The sequence below is a fragment of the Xiphophorus couchianus genome, chromosome 4, assembly GCF_001444195.1.
Source record: "Xiphophorus couchianus chromosome 4, X_couchianus-1.0, whole genome shotgun sequence".
NCBI classification, from domain to species: Eukaryota; Metazoa; Chordata; class Actinopteri; order Cyprinodontiformes; family Poeciliidae; genus Xiphophorus; species Xiphophorus couchianus.
The window spans coordinates 28,118,833-28,136,596 of NC_040231.1; the positions used below are offsets into that span (position 1 = coordinate 28,118,833).

At 40.5% G+C, this 17,764-nt stretch overlaps 2 protein-coding genes across 4 annotated transcripts in view; one reads left to right on the forward strand and one right to left on the reverse strand.

Annotated features, from left to right (window-relative positions):
• The first annotated feature begins 1,189 nt into the window (after window positions 1-1,189).
• On the forward strand, window positions 1,190-3,328 carry LOC114143722 (small EDRK-rich factor 2-like). Of its 2 annotated transcripts, XM_028016014.1 has the most exons (4): window positions 1,227-1,372; window positions 1,469-1,471; window positions 2,044-2,212; window positions 2,891-3,328. In XM_028016014.1, exons 1-4 carry the CDS (start codon window positions 1,366-1,368, stop codon window positions 2,961-2,963), a joined length of 252 nt encoding a protein of 83 aa, XP_027871815.1. In that variant the 5' UTR covers window positions 1,227-1,365; the 3' UTR covers window positions 2,964-3,328. The 2 variants fall into 2 exon arrangements, with proteins under 2 accessions (XP_027871816.1, XP_027871815.1); XM_028016015.1 differs by lacking the exon at window positions 1,469-1,471 and having other exon boundaries at window positions 1,190-1,372; window positions 2,104-2,212.
• Window positions 3,329-7,439: 4,111 nt separating this feature from the next.
• The window catches only part of LOC114142815 (semaphorin-4B), a 63,802-nt gene continuing 53,477 nt past the window's right edge, over window positions 7,440-17,764 (reverse strand). For both annotated transcript variants that reach the window (XM_028014296.1, XM_028014295.1), the window contains exons 10-15: window positions 17,116-17,266; window positions 15,385-15,595; window positions 15,174-15,289; window positions 14,286-14,443; window positions 13,338-13,429; window positions 7,440-12,655 (exon numbers count right to left, since the gene is read on the reverse strand). In XM_028014296.1, the coding sequence (XP_027870097.1) occupies window positions 11,883-12,655; window positions 13,338-13,429; window positions 14,286-14,443; window positions 15,174-15,289; window positions 15,385-15,595; window positions 17,116-17,266 (1,501 nt within the window). In that variant the 3' untranslated portion in view covers window positions 7,440-11,882. The remainder of the gene's footprint in view (window positions 12,656-13,337; window positions 13,430-14,285; window positions 14,444-15,173; window positions 15,290-15,384; window positions 15,596-17,115; window positions 17,267-17,764) is intronic.

Genomic DNA, 17,764 nt, shown 5'->3' on the forward strand with positions numbered 1-17,764 from the left:
GAGCGTTTCACAGCAAAATAAAATTACAAGTTTTTCCAAATCGGATTTTGTTTTTCTGTGACTCAACGTCCAAAATGCAGCCATGGTATGTCCAAAAGAAAAAACAACTAAGTGGAATCATTTGCATATTGAGAGTCTACAGAGGCTGATAATCTCCCCACTCTAGAGGTTTGAGTTTTATGTCAAATCCACATGAATTAAATGACAGAAACTAATTTTCTCAACACATCTTCATTTTGTCCAGCTGTAGACTCCGAGTCTCTGTCCAATCAGAGGTAGGTATTGTGTAGTTGGTGCTTTTAATCAGTTTTCAGTTAATTAAATCCGAGTCTGTGGAACACAAAATGTCACCAAAATCACTGTCCCTCTAAAATCCTTCAGAAAATCTTAAAAGTGCATCAAATTGTATAGGTTCGTATTGTTTGCTGAATATCGTGATATATATCGTATTGTGAGTACAACATCGCATCGTATTGTGAGCTTGTTGTATCACTACCCCCCAAAATCATAATATTTGCAATTTAATTATTTATGGATGTAAGGCATTTTTTTATTTTATTAGTTGACGGAGTGACGCCATGAAAAAGACAAGAGTTAAATGAAAAAAAGATCAACATGTCCCTATCTTGAAAAAATCAAAAATATATTTTAATTGTTTAGTTTAATTATTTTTTCAAGATGTTGATCTTTTTTTTTTAGCATAGCCAGGAAACATAGTTGAATTGATTTGAAAAAAACAAAAATTGTGATATTTAATCTAAGAGTATCAGGTTGATGACTTTGGTGTCCAATTCTTTGAAATTTTGATGACTTTGAAATAAATATCTGTAATAGGTCTCTTTTGCATTTGTGGGGTGAAACAAATTTGTGAGTTAATTTAAATTGTTTTGTGACTTATGTGTTAGCTTATTGACAGTTGTGGATAAATGCCTGGGATATTAACACTAGTGTTTTGAGAAAAATTGTTATGCTGGTTTGAAAAAACAGTCAGATGTTTGTCCAATTCTTGGGCTTTTACTTTTTTTTTTTTTTTTTCTTTTTTGAAAAATGAATCTCAGAATCTCTTCTCACACTTCTACGGTTACCACGGAGTCTAAAGGAACAGATCAAGCTGATCAAATCCCGCCACCCTCAGCGCACCGACTACCTTACCGGATGACAAACGATGCGCACCCACACGATTGCAGATTTGGCGCATGCGCAGCGGTCGTGTTTGTATGGAACGTTCTGGTGCCTGTGCGACAGTTAGCAGCCACAGTGAGGCGCAACCACAGTAGAGGAAGCCAGTGGACGACGACAAGGGAGCTAGCGGCCCTTTGGCTGAGCGTATCTGGATTTTGGGCGAAAGAAACATAGGGTGCTAAAATGACCAGTGAGTATCGACAAATAATTCGACTTTTAGGCAAATTTCTGGACTGCATGTGGTCTCTGTTTGGCTACTGATCGACCTTGGTTCTGTCTATTTCAGAAAATAGACGTACCCGAATCAGTGCCCCTAACGTTCTGTCATGGTATTTGTTTGTACGTTTTTATTTATATTTAAAGCCAATGCAGTGCTGTCTATGATTGGTTTGCTTGAAGCGAGTCTTGATTTAAAGTGTGTTCCACCTGACTGTGTGTTACATAAGAGGCGTCTCTTACTGTCTGTGGGTCAGTGGACTGTCTGTTCCGGTTGTTAGCCTGAGCCCTAGCTTGCAGCACGAACGGGTTTCGTTTACCGTTTTCTCGCTTAATTAGAAGCAAGTGGCGTGAATAGCGAACAGGACGTCAGCAATGTGAGAGGAGGTGATCTTGAAACTGCGCTGTAGTGGTTCTACCATTGTTACCCTTCGTCAATAACCCCGCTGGTTGCGACAAAGTGCTGGTGGATGCATTTCTTCCTCAGGCGCTGCTGCTCCGCAGCGCCGCTCTGCCACGTCGGCTTCTTTAACTTGAAGTCACATTACATATTTTATCTATCTATTCCATTTTCTATGCTATTCAAATGACTAAATAAAGAGTTTTAGGGCGCTATGCATTTTTATTTTTTAACTTGGCGTCTTGAAGGACCGTGCACCCTGAGGTGTGTTGCTGATGTGCCGCTGCTTTTTGTCCGCCCCGCAGGAGGCAACCAGCGCGAGCTTGCACGCCAGAAGGCTGCCAAGAAGCAGACCGAGCAGAGCAAAGGCAAGCGGAACGAGGACGGGCTTTCCGCCGCCGCCAGGAAACAACGGTGAGCACCGGGAACGACAGTTTCGGGACCTTTATTTATGTTTCGCAAAATGAGTGTAGGTTGTAGATTTACTTTAGTTGCGTCCTAAATTTGGAAGTCAGTTGCTTCTTTTGTGTCCCCCCTCAATTTTTTTTCTTTCGAAGTAATCTTCTTTTTGTTATTGTTAACAATTAGTTAAAATCAATTGAAATAATTGAATCTACAAAATACGGAGAGTTATTGTCTTTGTTTTTGTCGGGAACTTCAGTATTTTGATGTTGCAGCAGTGTTTTTGCATGTTATCGTTCTGGCTAAAGATTTTGGGTATAATGGCACATTGAAAAATCATTGTTAGATGGATATATATAAACTATTTCAGGTCCAACTAATAGAACAAAATAACCAACCTATGTATTTTCTAACAGAATGTGCTGCACACTCTTTTACAGATGTTTTGTTTTTGCTCTGTTTTGTATTTGACTTGAATGTTGCTTTTTTTTAAATGGGATTATTTTTAGTTTTCATTTCCTGAAATCCAGACATTTTCCTCAAACTTAACTCTGACTTGTATGTTTAATACTTTCCGGCTTTAAAAGCACAGATTTAAACAATTGATTAAAGCTTGTTGTTGTTTGATTCATGCATTGCAGTTCTCTTAGTAACCTCAACTAATTCGAGATGTTTTTTTTCCCGTCGCAGGGATGCAGAAATCATGCAACAGAAGCAGAAAAAAGCAAACGAAACGGGGAAAGCAGGCACGAAGTCCAAGTGAAAAATGACACGGAAGAAGAATTAAACTCTCTGTTTTTGAGAACATCACTCGATCAGCATTCTTTCCTGATATTTATAAGAACGGATCTGTCAGTTTTGTCTAGACTCGAGAATTCAGGATCCACCAAATCTACCTGAGGATTGCTTGTCGGAGTTACTTTCCATGGTTAAATTAAACAAACATATGGGTTAAGCCCTAACGCCCCCGAAGCGGTGCTGCGTTCAGAGCACCATCAGCGGCGTGAGCAGGATGAAGTGGAGCAACTATTGATGTAAAAGCATCTGTGTAACAGTTGTGTATTTTTGTACAAAAAAAAGTGTCCCTTTCTGATTTCAAATAAAGTGTATCTTTTTAGTTCATGCTTACTTATTCTGAATGTTTGTGGTTGGAGTTTGTGTAGCACTTAAGCTCATTAATATAATATAATGAACATGCAGCCTTTGATCAGCTGCATTTAGAGAAAACCCATTTCTCTTCAACTATTCTTTCAAATACATAATTTAAATAAACGTACCAACTCTTAAATTCCCCTTTGAGTGAGTGTGTGTATGCATGATCGTTTGTTCTGTTTCTCTGTGATTTAATTAAATCAAAAACAGGCATGAAGATTAAGCGAACAAAATGAAATGTGGAGAAGAAAAAAAAACGTCTCCATCCAGCGTCCCTCTGCAGGTACAGGACATCCTAAAAACATCCTAATTTTATATTTTTGTAATTGCAGCGACAATAAATTCAGATTTTATTTGTGCATATTATCATTTTCAGAACTTTTACTATGTTTAAAAAAAAAAAAAGTACAGCAATATCCCGCCCGTCAAAAACTAAATTTCAGTGTTTGATGGGTGGGACTGGGTGCATTTGTTTGCACCCATTGACTGAACATTTAACTTTTTTTTTTTTTTAAATACAAATAAATGTTTTTCAAAAATAATTAGGTCAGATCAGCAGTAGTACAAATAATACATGAATTATTAGATTGATAAGAGATGGTCAATGCAGCTTGACCATCTCCAAGCTGCATTAAACATGAAAACACTGGAATTACACATCAGGTTGTGTTTTGATGTAGTGAAGGGATGTGCAGCTTAGGATGATCAACAGCCGATAGCAACGTGGACACTTATTTCTTTTCTTTCTATTTTTCAGCCACTTTAGGCCAGTAAAAATAATTTAAAAAGTTTTAAAATGCAAAATAATTGCGAAAAGATTCCCCAAAACATTGGAAATTTGTACGGACGAGGATTCGGGCCACCGGAAAAAAGAATTCTGAGATCTGACTTACTGACTTTAAATCAGAATTCTTTTTTTTTTTTTTTACAGTAACGCGGCTTCAGAATTCTGACTTACTGACTTTAATCTCAGAATTTTGACTTTAATCTCAGAATTCTGACTTTAATCTCGGAATTCTGACTTTAATCAGAATTCTGAGATTAAAATCAGAATTCTGACTTACTGACTTTAATCTCAGAATTCTGACTTTAAATCAGAATTCTTTTTTTTTTTTTTTTTTACAGTTTTTTTACAGGCTTCAGAATTTTGACTTTAATCTCGGAATTCTGACTTTAATCATTCTGAGATTAAAGTCAGAATTCTTTTTTTTTTTGGTGGCCCTATTCCTCTTCCGGAAATTTGAGATCATATCAGAGGCATTAATGTTTTATTGCTAGTAGTTCAATAACATCGCAAGAAACAATATTAATAGTAATAAAAATGTAAAAAAAAAAACCGAGGTGAATGGGTCCACTTTCACTCAGACGTCAGCGTGGTGCATGCTGGGTAATGGGGATGGTATTTAGCTAGTTAGACCTTTTCATGTTGGACTCAGAATCAACTCCAACAACAAAACGATGCAATAATTATGAATATGGGAGCAGCCAAGTTTAGTTTTGAAGTTAAAAAAGCATGAGAATAATAGTAGTAGAAATATTTATCAATACCAATGAAGGTTTCAGGTAATATATCAAAGTGTGAAGCCGCGTTACTGTAAGTGAGGGAGATGTAAAATAGATTAGATTAAAGCTGAAGAGGCAACACATGGCCACTAGGTGGAGACAAACGCTGCAATAAACACAAGTGGTTTTAACAGCAAGCTGGTTGACATTTATTAAATGCTCTCCTACAGAAGTCAAACCACTCGTTCTGTGCATACATAATAAATAACACACAGTAGGAACAGCTTTAGGCAAATTTGGTATGTAAAGATTCAACAGCAGGAACATGTGATTAAAGCATCAGGTGTGCTCAGAAAAAAAACAGAACAAGATATGAATCCCTTCTCCAGCATGTTTGTGTCCTTCGTTTTCAGATTACAGAGTGACAAAATGTATCTGCTCTCCATCTCAAGCAGGGAGAGCAGGTGAGGCTCTGAATAGTGATGAGAGACAAAATGCAGCATCAGCCAGTAGCGTAAATGGGAGAAAACTCAAATCTGATCCGCTATATCCGCTGCTCTCTGCTCAGCACTTTTGCATAAGATCTCATTTAAATTCAAGCGTCAGGAAGACAAGCAGCAGCGTGTGGGTTCTGGCCTGGTGTTTTTTTTCTTTTCTTTTTCTTGATGCATCAAGCAAGAAACTCGGTGGTCATGAGAAGTGTAGAGTGCAGAGAAAAGCTGCAGTCAGTCTGATTAAAATCATAAACAGACTTCTCTCATCAAGCTTTTCCTTTCATTTCGTTTTCTAATCTCCTAAACGTGCAGAAAATACTTTGTTTTTGACAGAACTTTAATATGTGCGCCTGATATCAGACTTCAAGCAATGTCAGCCGATTTGATCTAATACAAGTGTTCCTGCTTTTACCGCTGAAACATTCTGGGTGACAAAAACACGGCTTGGTTTTTGTCTGTCTTTTTAATACATTCCTGGAAAATAATTTGTATCATTTTCCACCAGAATTTCCTTTTCCCCGCTTAACAGATCCTCCAGAGTTATCATGGGCCGTGGAAATCTTCACGAGTTACCGAGGACGTGCAGTTTCCCTCAGCCGACTGAATATAAACTCTGCTTAGTGAATTTTGCAACATAATCACAACTGAAATGCTGCTTATTCTCAGTGGCTAGTGATGTAATAACATTGAATCGCAGATTACTCTTCTTGTCCGTCGTGATGGCAGATAATCCAGTGGTGTTTGATGTAAAATGGGACGTCAAGGAGAAATGCAGACAAAGGCTTAGGAAGAGTGAAATGAGTTCAAAGATTGCCTCTAAAATTTCAAGAATCTTGAGGATCTCTAGAGATACACGTCGGTGCTGAGTCTTTATGTATGCTTTGATCATCACTTTTGTCTAACCCTAAATGGATCCTCTTTATGCCATAAAAGACACTCCTAACACATTAAAGTATTGGCTATCAACGATGGTGTGTGATATCTAGGATCAAACTGTAACGGAAGCAAATCCTGTGGACCGCAGATCACACTCACTTGCTTGGTGATGCAGTGATTAAGAGTTTAGCGAGCCCTACTTCAAGGCCTTGGAATGATCGGTTCTTCCCCAGTCGGTTCCGGCCAAATTCGTCTCCATTCGCAGATCCTGCACGGTTCCCCCCATTTGATAGGCAGCAGACTTCATTGGTTGACTGGCCCTTGGATTTGCGTCACCAGACGAGCGAAGGCGGCACTTGCAAGCATGGTAGATGGCGAGCTGTAAATGGATAATTCCATGGCCAAACCTCTTGTTTTTCTTTTTAAAATCAATTGTTGTGGAAGAGCGCAGGGCAGGGCAACCTGCAACAAATAAATATGCCTCGAGACTTTGGAGAAAGTAGCTGCCCGAGGTCACACAAGCAAAATTACATCATTGGAGTGCCAACCATAGCTCTATAGACCATACAGCCCACATACTGAGGAACACACTGCCAATGGAGACACACCCAACTTGGCTAGAACCAAACCGGCTAGAGAGAGATTTGACAATTGAGAGACAAAAACGTTTTGGAGGTCAGGCTGAGAAATCTCTCGCTTTCTCACTTGGAATTCAGAGTTTAGATTTTTTTTTTTCCCCCAGTAGAAAAGAATAAGATTTTTCAGAGTGTAAACTGGAACCACACTGTTTGCTGCCCACCAAAAGTACAATATAGCAGTGAGACATAAACAGTAATATTGCATTTCAGTGCCTAGATCTTGATTCAGGTTCGACTCTCAATAAAAAGTCCACTTTAATTTTTCTAGGCTTACTTATTCAGATCTGGTGACCTTAGAGACTCGTTCGAACACATTCAGTAATTTCCCAGAATAAAAGACGGTTCAACCTTTGTGTCAAAAACACGTAATTTATTCATTTATCTTAAAAAATTAAAATAAAGTGCCTTTTATGTACAATAAAAACAACAATCACAATCTCGATAATACAAAAAAATACAGTTCACAAATTTGTACACAGTTTAAAAAAAAAAAAAAAAAAAAAAATCATGCAGGCAAGACCACATTTGTCTACTAATTATTCAGTCAACTAAGCTTCCGGTGTTCAGTATGCTGAGCCAATGCTTCGTCTCATGGTTGAGGGTTTTGGAGTTGTGCTTTGCAACGTTTTCTGCTGTACTACATCATGCAGCACAAAGGATCCAGTGCTCCTAAAGTGGTTTCTTTTTGTAGTTCAGACTTTTTTTTTTTTTTTTTTTTTTAAGTAAATCCTGAAGAAAAAAAAAAAGAAAAAAAAGTGGAGTCATATATTACCTGGATTTTTAGGAAAATAAGACTGCTGTAGATAACCGGCTACATTCAAATCCAGTACAGTTTCATTACTGAGGAAGTGTGTTTCGCACGTTAATGTCACAGGTTTATCCCAGTGACATTAAACAGTTTGTAGCTTTTTAGTAATGCAGCTTAACAAGTGTATAGTAAAAACACCGACTGCTTAAGATGCTGTTGACCGTCTCCGTGTTTCTATTTGTATTTTTAACTTTTTTTTTTTTTTTTTTTGACATAACCCAAGGCTGCAGCATGGAGCAGCTCTCGGTTCTGTTTGTAGGCAAACATAAAAGCGGCATGGGTGATTATGTAAATCCGCTACCGACCCGTGTTGTGTAGTTAAGTGTGCCCGCCGGGGCTACAATCACGCCATCGACCACATTTCTGTTGACGAGGTCACTGCTGGATAGTGTACAGTGTAGCACACAGCTGAAGGCAGAAAATCTTCGCATCTAAACGCTAAAGGCATTTCTTTGTGTGGCAGCGTTAACCATCAAGCACTTCAACACAGGTTACAGAGACAATTTGTTTGCAAACATTTCCCCCCCCCCCAAAGACTTGTAGAATTCCTTTTACTGTGTACCTCTGATAAAATCTTCTTGTTTTTAAGAAATTGGTTGAGTTTCAGCTAGCAGTACACAATGTTTGAGAGAGTAACTCATTTGTTGATAACAGCTGCAAATATCTAGCTTCTGTCTCTACACTACAGTTTTAAATATACAGTGTTTGCTTAGCAAGTGCAAAACCAGAGAAGTTACTATTAGGCTTAATTTAAGCTTAAGAAATAATAATTACAATAAAATGATGCTTGTAGGCCAGCAGTTGTCATGGATACCCTAGATAGCTACAGGCCCAGCCACCGTCTCAAGAAGGTTAAGAAAAAAAATGCATGCATAAACAGAAAAAAATAAACGCTTCGATTCAAACTGGGAATAGCTGTTTCACCATGCAAAACAGCTACGAGCTAAATTAGCTAAATATTTTTGTAGTGATTATTGAAATAAATTAAATAGAATATATACCACTAGAACACAAATATTAAAATATTTACTTTTTCGTCACCAAGTAAAATATTAAATATAAAAAAATAATTTCTTTGCCCTCAATTTAAATTCGTTTACAGAAGCCTAGCAAGCCACGCTAAGCAGCATCCATGAGCTAATTAGAGATACTTTTGTAGTTCAACTAAATAATATGAAGGGGAAAAAAAACTAAAAATGAATGTAATGGCCATAATCTGCCTTTTCAGTCGTGTAGTGAAGTGTTAAATATAAAAACACAAAAATGAAGACTTCTTTCTGGCCTAAATTTTAATTTGTTGACAGACGGCTAGGAATCTAAGCTAAGTAGCAACTATGTTAATTTGTGGGTGTTTAACTTACTTTAGCAATTACAACTAAACAGAAAAGTAATGAAATTTAAAACTGTAACCAGAACTCAAGCATTAAAATTACATTTTTAGCAACTCAATACAATGTGAAATATTATTCAACTTTTTAGTTTTTTGTTTTAGCTTCACTAGCTAGCACAAGTAGAAGCTAGCTGCAGTTACCAATTTGTAAATTTTAACCGTTTTCTTTTTAGTTATTAAAAAATTCATGTTTGAAACAATAAAGGATTGTTGTTTAACAATTCTGGAGGCTAATTAAAAGCCAATTATATAAAAAAAATTACAACTTCTTTCTTAAAACTAAGTATCCTGTTTTGAGGTGCTTGATTAGAATCAGGTAAGGTGCTGAACGGATAGTGTGGTGAAACGTGCGTTTGCTCAACTTGGCAGTAAAGCACTATGTCAAAACAAAACAAAACAAAACAAAACAGAATAATAAAATACTCAGCAGTGTTCACTCTCTAGTTTAAGACTACCTCTACGACACATCTTGCACAACGTCCCGTAACGACACACAATATTTAGCACAGGCACTGTATTTACACAAGAAACAACCTGGAAAAGAGGGAACGCTGGCCATTGCTGTGCAGTATGCTGTGCCGTTACTTTGTCCACCTGGAGCAGCTTCAGATCTGCTTAGTGTTGAAAATAGCCATTTAATACTGGAATATATACTGTATTCTTATTTGTTCAACATATTAAAGTCACTGTGTATTCTAAGACACTTTGCCACATCGTAAATGATTCACACTCAGACTGGCAACGTTATCAGCTTTCAATTTCTTTGGAAATATTTCATGTTATGTTTTTTTTGTAAGTCTCAAAAGGTCCGTGTGAGACACAGTGCTTATAGATGGTTGCACTGGTCACTGTTTCAACTGATATGCCCCCCCCAAAAAACAAAAGTTATGCTGCAGTTCTAATTGCAGTAGTTGGATTTACATCCATGTGATTTAAGTGAAGTGAAATGTGCAAATCTTTAACCCTGATTACCTGTGCTTTCACATTAGCATTACCTTGGCTTTTGACTGAGTGTGGTGAATGCCATGTGGATAGGACATGTAACCTGGAAAATTAGGGGTGAATAAACCTTGCATCTACATCATTACTGTGCCTTAGAAGTAGTTGGGCCTCTTGGACTTTGTCACGCCATGCTACAACTGCAAACCTGACTGGAATTTATTGGGATTAGTTTGTGGAACCCCAGGTAAGTATGTAGCTGTGAAACGAAAGGAAAATGATACCTAGGTTTCCGAATGTTTTTCACAAATCTGTGGCAAGACTTTACATTTTCTATTCAGGTACTCTGTCCACTTACAGAGCCTAAGCTATTTTATGCTACATTGTGTTGATAAGTCTGGTAAAAAAAACCCCCCAAAAATATCTTATTTCTAGTTGTAACATGAAAACGCATGACAGAGTTCAAGGGGCCTAAAATCACCGTACATCATGTAGTTACATTCAGACCAGTAGGGCGCCAGATTCAATCTCTTTCTTCAGGAACGTCATTTTTGAAGCCGTTAGCATAAAGCTAAAACCAACCCAAAAGTCTGTATCGCTAGCTAAGCTTAGCTGTAGCTACCACCTGCATTGTCAGAACGAAGGCAGAAGGAAAATGGAAAAGACTGACGACCGCACGGCGCGTCAAATCCTTTGGCCCCCCTCACATGAAGATCGGTTATTCTGCTCAACACATTCTTCACAGTTTGCTATGAGCTAACAGTCTTAGAGAAAAATTCTCCCAAAAAAGTGGATCTTCACATTTATTTATTATTAGTGCCACGAAATTTCCAGTGGAACCCCGGCCCTGGGTTCGTCACCATGTGCTCTTTGACGTTGATCAATGCTAACAGGAACCATGAGATGGTCATGACAGGTTGGCACTATTGCATTTAGATAAGACAATCAAGTTATTTCTGGGTTGGCGTTTCTTTTTTTTGTTTGTTTTTTGGCACAGTACACATGATGGTTTCAGTCCTGCCCTGAATATATGGAGAGGTGGAGATGTTCCCCATTTCGCTATGCCGCCAGCCTCTCAATGTAAAGTCTGAAACACTGAGCATCTAGGTCCATTCGTTCACCCACATGTGAAACGTTTCTTATTTAGACTCTAAAGAAAGAGCCGCTCCAGATGAGACGGACCGCGTTTTCACCACAGCGTACATTCAGGAGGTAAACGACAGCGTTTAGGCATCGAAGCCGACGTTTCTGTTTGACCCCTCTTCTTTACGTTGCAGTTGTTCGTCATGTAGTGGATTCTCCTCAAACAGTCATTAACATTTTTATTCGGCAGAAAGGGAACAAAATGTGCGGTGAACTTAATGACAATGAAGTATTTGTATATAACCTCCACCTTACCCTGAACTCTTGGTCACCGTGTAGCTGTATCTTGGTTCTGTGTGCATAACAAGAGTTGTGCAAGGCTGGGCAACTGTCTATGACGATTAACGTACCAGAAAAGATGCCGTTGTTTTTAAAACTGCTTTCCCCGTGTCACCTCACTCCTTAGCCTGCACGCTCGTAATTTGTGAGCGTCCATCAGAAAAGGCTCAAAAGATACGATGGTGTCTGATCCTAGCAGCTGCCGTGGTTTGTTATCCTTGTGGAAACCTGGAGTGTGCCCTCCGCAGCAAACCAGACCGGAGTGGAAAACGAAATGACCTCCGCGACTGATCACAGAAGCAAGATGGCTGAAAGTAAAAGGATGTGCTGTGATGCAGGGAGGAAGTCAGGGTTGTCACTCCTTCCCTCGGTAGCCCGTATCACTCATGGGAGATGCAGGATGTCGTCGTTTTTGGGGAAACAAACAAACAAAAGAAAACACACAGAGAAGTGGCGCTCCTCATACGATGGAGTCCTTGATTTCTGAGCCCAGCCTGACTCGGGGTCGCGGGCAGGTCGGGGAGTACTCCACGTGGCTCTCCTTGGCGCTGAGCGGCCGCCGGTCGGACGCCTCTGAGAAGCTCTTGCTGTTTTCCGGCGAGGACTCGTGCGTGGGCGTGCTGCAGATGTAGTTGTCGTTTAGCGTCTGGTAGCCCTTGTGGTCCGAAGTGGAGACGGGAATGGTGTTCCCGTTCAGGGGCAAGCTCTCCGTGGGCTTCCCCACTATGCGGGCCTTCTTCTGCTGCATGTTGGGGCACTCGCCTTGCTTCAGAACGGACTTCATGTGATCTCGGTTCCTGTAGATGACGAACAGCGAGAAGACGACGAGGGAGAAGGCCAGCAGGGCGCACACCACGATCAGCTCGTTCCAGTACGTCTTGGTGTGGGCCTGCCCGGCGCGGGACTCGCCGGGCAGGATGATGGTCTCGTCCGGCGCCACGTGAGGCGTGCGCGAGTGACCAATCAGGGTGGTGCTTTCCTGGCGGGGCTCCGCCCTGACGCAGTAGTTGGCCAGCAGCTGGTGGAAGCCCTCCTCCTCCGACCAGCACTCGTAGGTCTCGGTGCGGTCGGACTGGGCCACCACCACCAGGTTCCCCTCCGGGGTTTCGTACAGGAACTGGCTGGCGTCTTTGCTGTAACGCCACTTCCTCTGAGCCAAGTTGGACCGCAGCTTGCAGGGCAGGACGCGAAACGTGTTGGCCGGGACCGTAATGGTCTTACAGCGGGATCCACCTGGGTAAAAAGGAAGGAGGAGGTTGATTTATAATAGTAATGTTCAAAAGACTTCAGGTTCTTTTGAAGAAATCACAAAATACTTCTGAGACGACCAACTTATTTCAGTAAATCAATCGAAAAACTAAAACTCTGATATAATTCCATGTCATGTTTAATACCAGATTTGTTCCTGCTGCAGAAGTTTCCAAAATTTGCTTAAAAATATATTTATTAATCTTGGCCTAATCAATCAATCAAGTTTACTTATATTGCGCATTTAAGCAGCGAGGTAGTTCAAAGTGCTTTACATCATAAAAACACAAGAATAATGAGTTACAAAATCAACATACAGTCAACACTTGAGAAAACCAGCGATTAACTTTACATTTTGACAAGTTGGGAAAAAAAGAAAAGGTCTCTCGTGGCTTAAAAATGGAAGTCATTAATTACTCATCTTGTTTTTTCTGGCAGCTGGAGTCTGAAACTTGAACTCGGCAACATTTTCTAAATGCTAAATTATTCAGCTGGTATATTTGTTCACAAGTGCAACATTTGTTGACTCGCGCAAGGCTTGCTAGCCGTCTTTGTGCTCAGGGCCGACACGTTATTTCAGGTCCAAGTGCTGGTTGTTTGTCGAGTTTGCGAAGTGACTGGCGGGACTTAAATTAGAGACCACTTCGTCGGGGCAGAACACACTCACGGGAGGCCGCTGGTCTGGCAGATCTGATGAAGGGAACGGTTGAGTTACAAATCGCTGATGTGTCCGCCTCCTCCACGTCCTGCTGCCAGTGGCTGGGAGAAAACATACCAAACAAAAAAACAACAACAAGGTGAGGGCAGGCAGCCTGGAGTAAGAGGTAACCTTTCATCACCAACTCTTTCAATTTGAGAGCCACTTTTATAGCTTTGTCATCACGACTCAGAGCACAATGTTCTTCTAAAAGCAGCTTTTCTTTCCAAGCGTACGACTGAACATTTGATGCTTACGTCATAAAAATGTCTGGGTGAAAGGTTCACAGCAATGACAAGATCATGTGATTCTGATCTAAACTGAAACTATTTAGTTATTTCAAATGACATTTAGAGACGCAATGCTCAGGATTTTGGAACTGATCTCTGATTTTAAAATTTAATTTTGCTTTCTTTTCAAGAACTATAATTTAAGATGATATTCCGCCCCACCCCCAAATTATTCTTTTGTGAGTCATTACTAACCATGTTAAAAGCAGAGGTGATGTCACACTGTGTGCGAGCATTTTGCAATCACTGCAAAAATACTATGTTTAAATAAATAAAACAGCAGCAGCAAAACACCACAAAAAGAGAAAAATAATTACCATTGCACACGTTTTTACCTTACAGATTCATCTTTCAACAGATATCATGAAACATGAAGTTAAATTAGAAGGGGGCTAAGATGATTGGTCAAAATTCAGCAGAGTTGCAGTGATGTGGAAAGAACGTTAAGGTGATTTGTCACAATTTGCAAATTATGACTGAACTTACAACAGCCGCGATCGCAACTTCCTGGAATGCCTGTTCATTGCTTTTTTTTTGGTTACAATTTTTGGTGAAACAAAGAAAGTTGAGACGACATACTTCCATCTCTTTTCTCTTTTAAAGTGACCGTCTGTGTGGGACTTCTCACCTGTCGGGCGGCGCCATCCTGACATCCCGGCACAGCCGCCCCGTCCAGGCACAGTACGGATCTCTGGACAACACGCACTCGCCGCAGCTCAGGTAGTTGGAGCAGTTCGCCACGGGAACCTCCACCAGGCCCGAGTGCGACGACACAAACAGCAGACCCTGCAGAGGAGGGCAGAGAAGAAAATGAGCTTTCAGAGTGTGCGTGACACAAGAAAGTTAAACGCAGGGCAGAGGAGGCAATCTGCTTTTGGTTATGGGTTTCTGATTTCCAAACAGGAACGTCGTACTGAAACAATTACTCCAGATAAACAGAAGAGTCTAATCTGCCTAACGAATCAAGTCTGGCCAGCTGGTTTCAGTTTTCACAACGCCGCGATCGTGTTTCCAGACATGCATGTTCGCGATGTCAGGGCTGGAAAGCTCTTTGTTCGCAACAGTGACAGTTTTCATATCAGCAATGGAAAACAAACGAGTTCCCCTCAGTCCAACTCAGTCCACGCTCCTCACGGTCCGGCTTTTCCATCTCTGCTGAGCATTTACTCATAATAAATACTCTTGGTTTTATTAGAATTATAGAATTGCAGATAAGATTGCAGTTTGGCAGCTGTGACCCGCAGAGACGTCTTTACGCAATAAGGAGAGTAGAGGTAATGAAATTTAGTTCCGAGTGCAACAAACTCTCCTCCAGGCGCCGCTTTAGCTTACAGCAAATTCAATGGGAAAGGCTGATGTGATGGGAACATATCTGGAGTCATTTCACCTTCTTATCAGTGTAACCAAAAACATTACTAAACACTTTTATATAAACTGATGGAGAGATTAATACAAGCCTATTACGGTTTAATTTTACCCAGTTTCTCCATTCGTTCATATTAGCGACGTGACGTACCCTCTGAGGGTCCAGCTCAATGTGCTGCACGGGCTGCGGCTCTGCGAACAGAACCATCTCCTCTATGATGTGCATCTTATCGTTAACGTTGATGGCCTTGTGAAGCTTTCCATCATCTGGAAGAGAGGAGAAGGAGGAGGAAGGAGAACAGAGGTGTTAAGCGGAGAGGGTTTCAAACAAGGCCGTTTATTTTCTCCTCTCCAAGCGGCACCTGTTCCGATGAAGAGGACGTCGTAAGCCCTCTCCATCCCCTGGATCTTGTGCACAGCAATCTGGGTGTAGCGCACGCTGCGTTTCAGCAGCAGGGGGGCGCTGCGGATCACGCTGTCCATCAGGAAGTGGTCCTTCACGAAGTTGAGGACTTTGTCGGGCATGTGCAAGGACGACTGGATGCCCATTTGCCTGCCGTGGTTCGTCACGCACTTTATAGAGGCAAATGTGAGCAGTTACAAGTTATGAGTGATTTGCAAAAGCATTCATACTCCTTCGAATTTTGTCATGTTGCAACTAGAAACTTCAACTTATAGGACAATTCAACACAAAGTTGTGCATAGTTATCAAGTAGAAGGAATTTTGACACCCCTAAATAGCCCCGCTAATCCATTAACAGCACGGCTAATTTTTCGATTTAGCACTTTTGCTAAATCTGAAAAAGTTTTGTACACTTAGCTTTCCCTAAATTAAGTTTTGCAGATAAATTCTGAAGCACAAATTTATTTGGCTGCTTTCTAACCTTGCAGTTGAATAAAGGTTGACGTCTGTGTTGAAGTTTTGGTCACTGACTTAATTCAAAAGTAGTTGGACGTTTTTATTTGTGCTCTTATTTTGAAGTGGGTGAAGACTGTTTACGTCATAGCTCCATTTCCTCTCAAGCTCTCTCCATTTTTATTTCAAACAATAGGAAACATACATGACCAAAATGAAACAGAGTAGAGAACAAGGTACAATATCTAAGGGCAAAGTAGAATACAAAATTACAGAGTCAAAATTAAATATAAGCTCGAGGGTTGTAGTCTTTCAAGGGCAGATATAATTTGAATTTTGGTGTTTTAGCATTAGATTCCGCTACACAGTGTTGGTGTAGTGCTTTAACGTTAGCAGAACTAATGATTGATTAGTGCTTCAGGGTTAGCACAGCTAACTTCAGCTAGCTGTGCTAACAGCTTCTAATTCATAAACAGACTTCAAAGGCCTCAGAGTTTAGGTTATGAACAAAATCAAAACTTCAAGTATCTCAGACTTCATTTCATCTGATGAAACTGATGGATTGGTGGGCTTGGGCTTGGATTCATCTTCCAGAAGAACAAGGACTCCAAACATACAGCCAGAAAATAAAACTTCACAGATTGCTAACTGTCCAATCAGATTCAGTGTCGTCTGGTTTGCAAAGGAAAAAAAAAAAATCAAGACAAAAAACAAATTTCTAGATGAGCAAAGACATGGCAGCTATACTTGCAGTGGCTCCAGAAGTGGTGGTGGGAGGCCGGCTGAGATCTTAATACAAACACACACCATATTTATAGATTTTATTTAGAAAGATTTTTAAGACGACGTATCGTCCTCCTCTCACTTCCTAATTATACATAATGGCATGAAGTCCCAATAAAATGGATTGAATTTGTGGTTGCAATGGGACAGAATGTGAAAAAGCTAAAGGCCCGACCACAAATTACTCTTTATAACAGAGAGACGCTAAATATATATTAGCCTGTGGCTTTTGGTTGCATTCAACCATTTTGGTGCCATTAATTACATTTTAAAAAGCAGCCAATTCAACCGTTTGTCGCTTCTTTTGAGCCTGTGTCTACTGATTGCCTAAAGAAAGTGGTCTAGATAGTCAACATTTTGAACGTTTGAGTCACTTAGTACCACAGTATTTTTGCCTTTTCGTGCGTCATTACTGCTGCGATTTTACAAGGCTTCTAAAACTAAAGTGACTCACCGCTCCGGGCCGCGGCTCAGGTACTGGGTGGTTGTAGGTGTACCACTGCTGGGTCTCCCTGTTGACCTCTCTGTAGCGGCCGTTGAAGGCAGCTTCCACCTGAGTCATGCTGAAGGCACACACCGCAGAGCTGCCCGACGCCCCCTTATACCTGAGATTTAAAGAGGCAGTATGATGCGTTTTACAGGCACATAGAGCCATTCTATGGCACAATCAAGTTAATCATTTTAAATTCAGTTACTATACAAATGCTACATATATGAAGCATGACTTAAAAGAAATTTTAATTCCTAATTTGACGCCTTGAAACTGGGCCTCTGTGTCTTTAAAAACTCCTGCTCTTTCTGAAACTCCTTCAGGAAGTCGTCACAACATGGCTTCTTTATTAACCCTCTGACAATGTTTAGAACAGATTTTAACGGAGAAGTAGCTCATATGATGAGCTCAGCAGATGGGCAGTTCCACCAGGTGTTGGCTAATTGGAGCTGGCTAGTCTGAAGGAGCTGAGTGAGGGGGTCGCGGTGGATGCATGCTCTGTGAGGCGGAAGCTCAGAAGAGGAGCTTCGTCCTCGAAGGCGGAGTTAGATCCACCCAGGGGTTTGGTTGCATTAAAGAATTTCTTAAACTTGCACGAAAGAATCATGTTTTG

Coding starts and splice junctions, on each gene's coding strand:
- LOC114143722 (XM_028016014.1), top strand. Junction 2,213..2,890: donor GCCGCCGCCAGGAAACAACG/GTGAGCACCGGG, acceptor TTCCCGTCGCAG/GGATGCAGAAATCATGCAAC.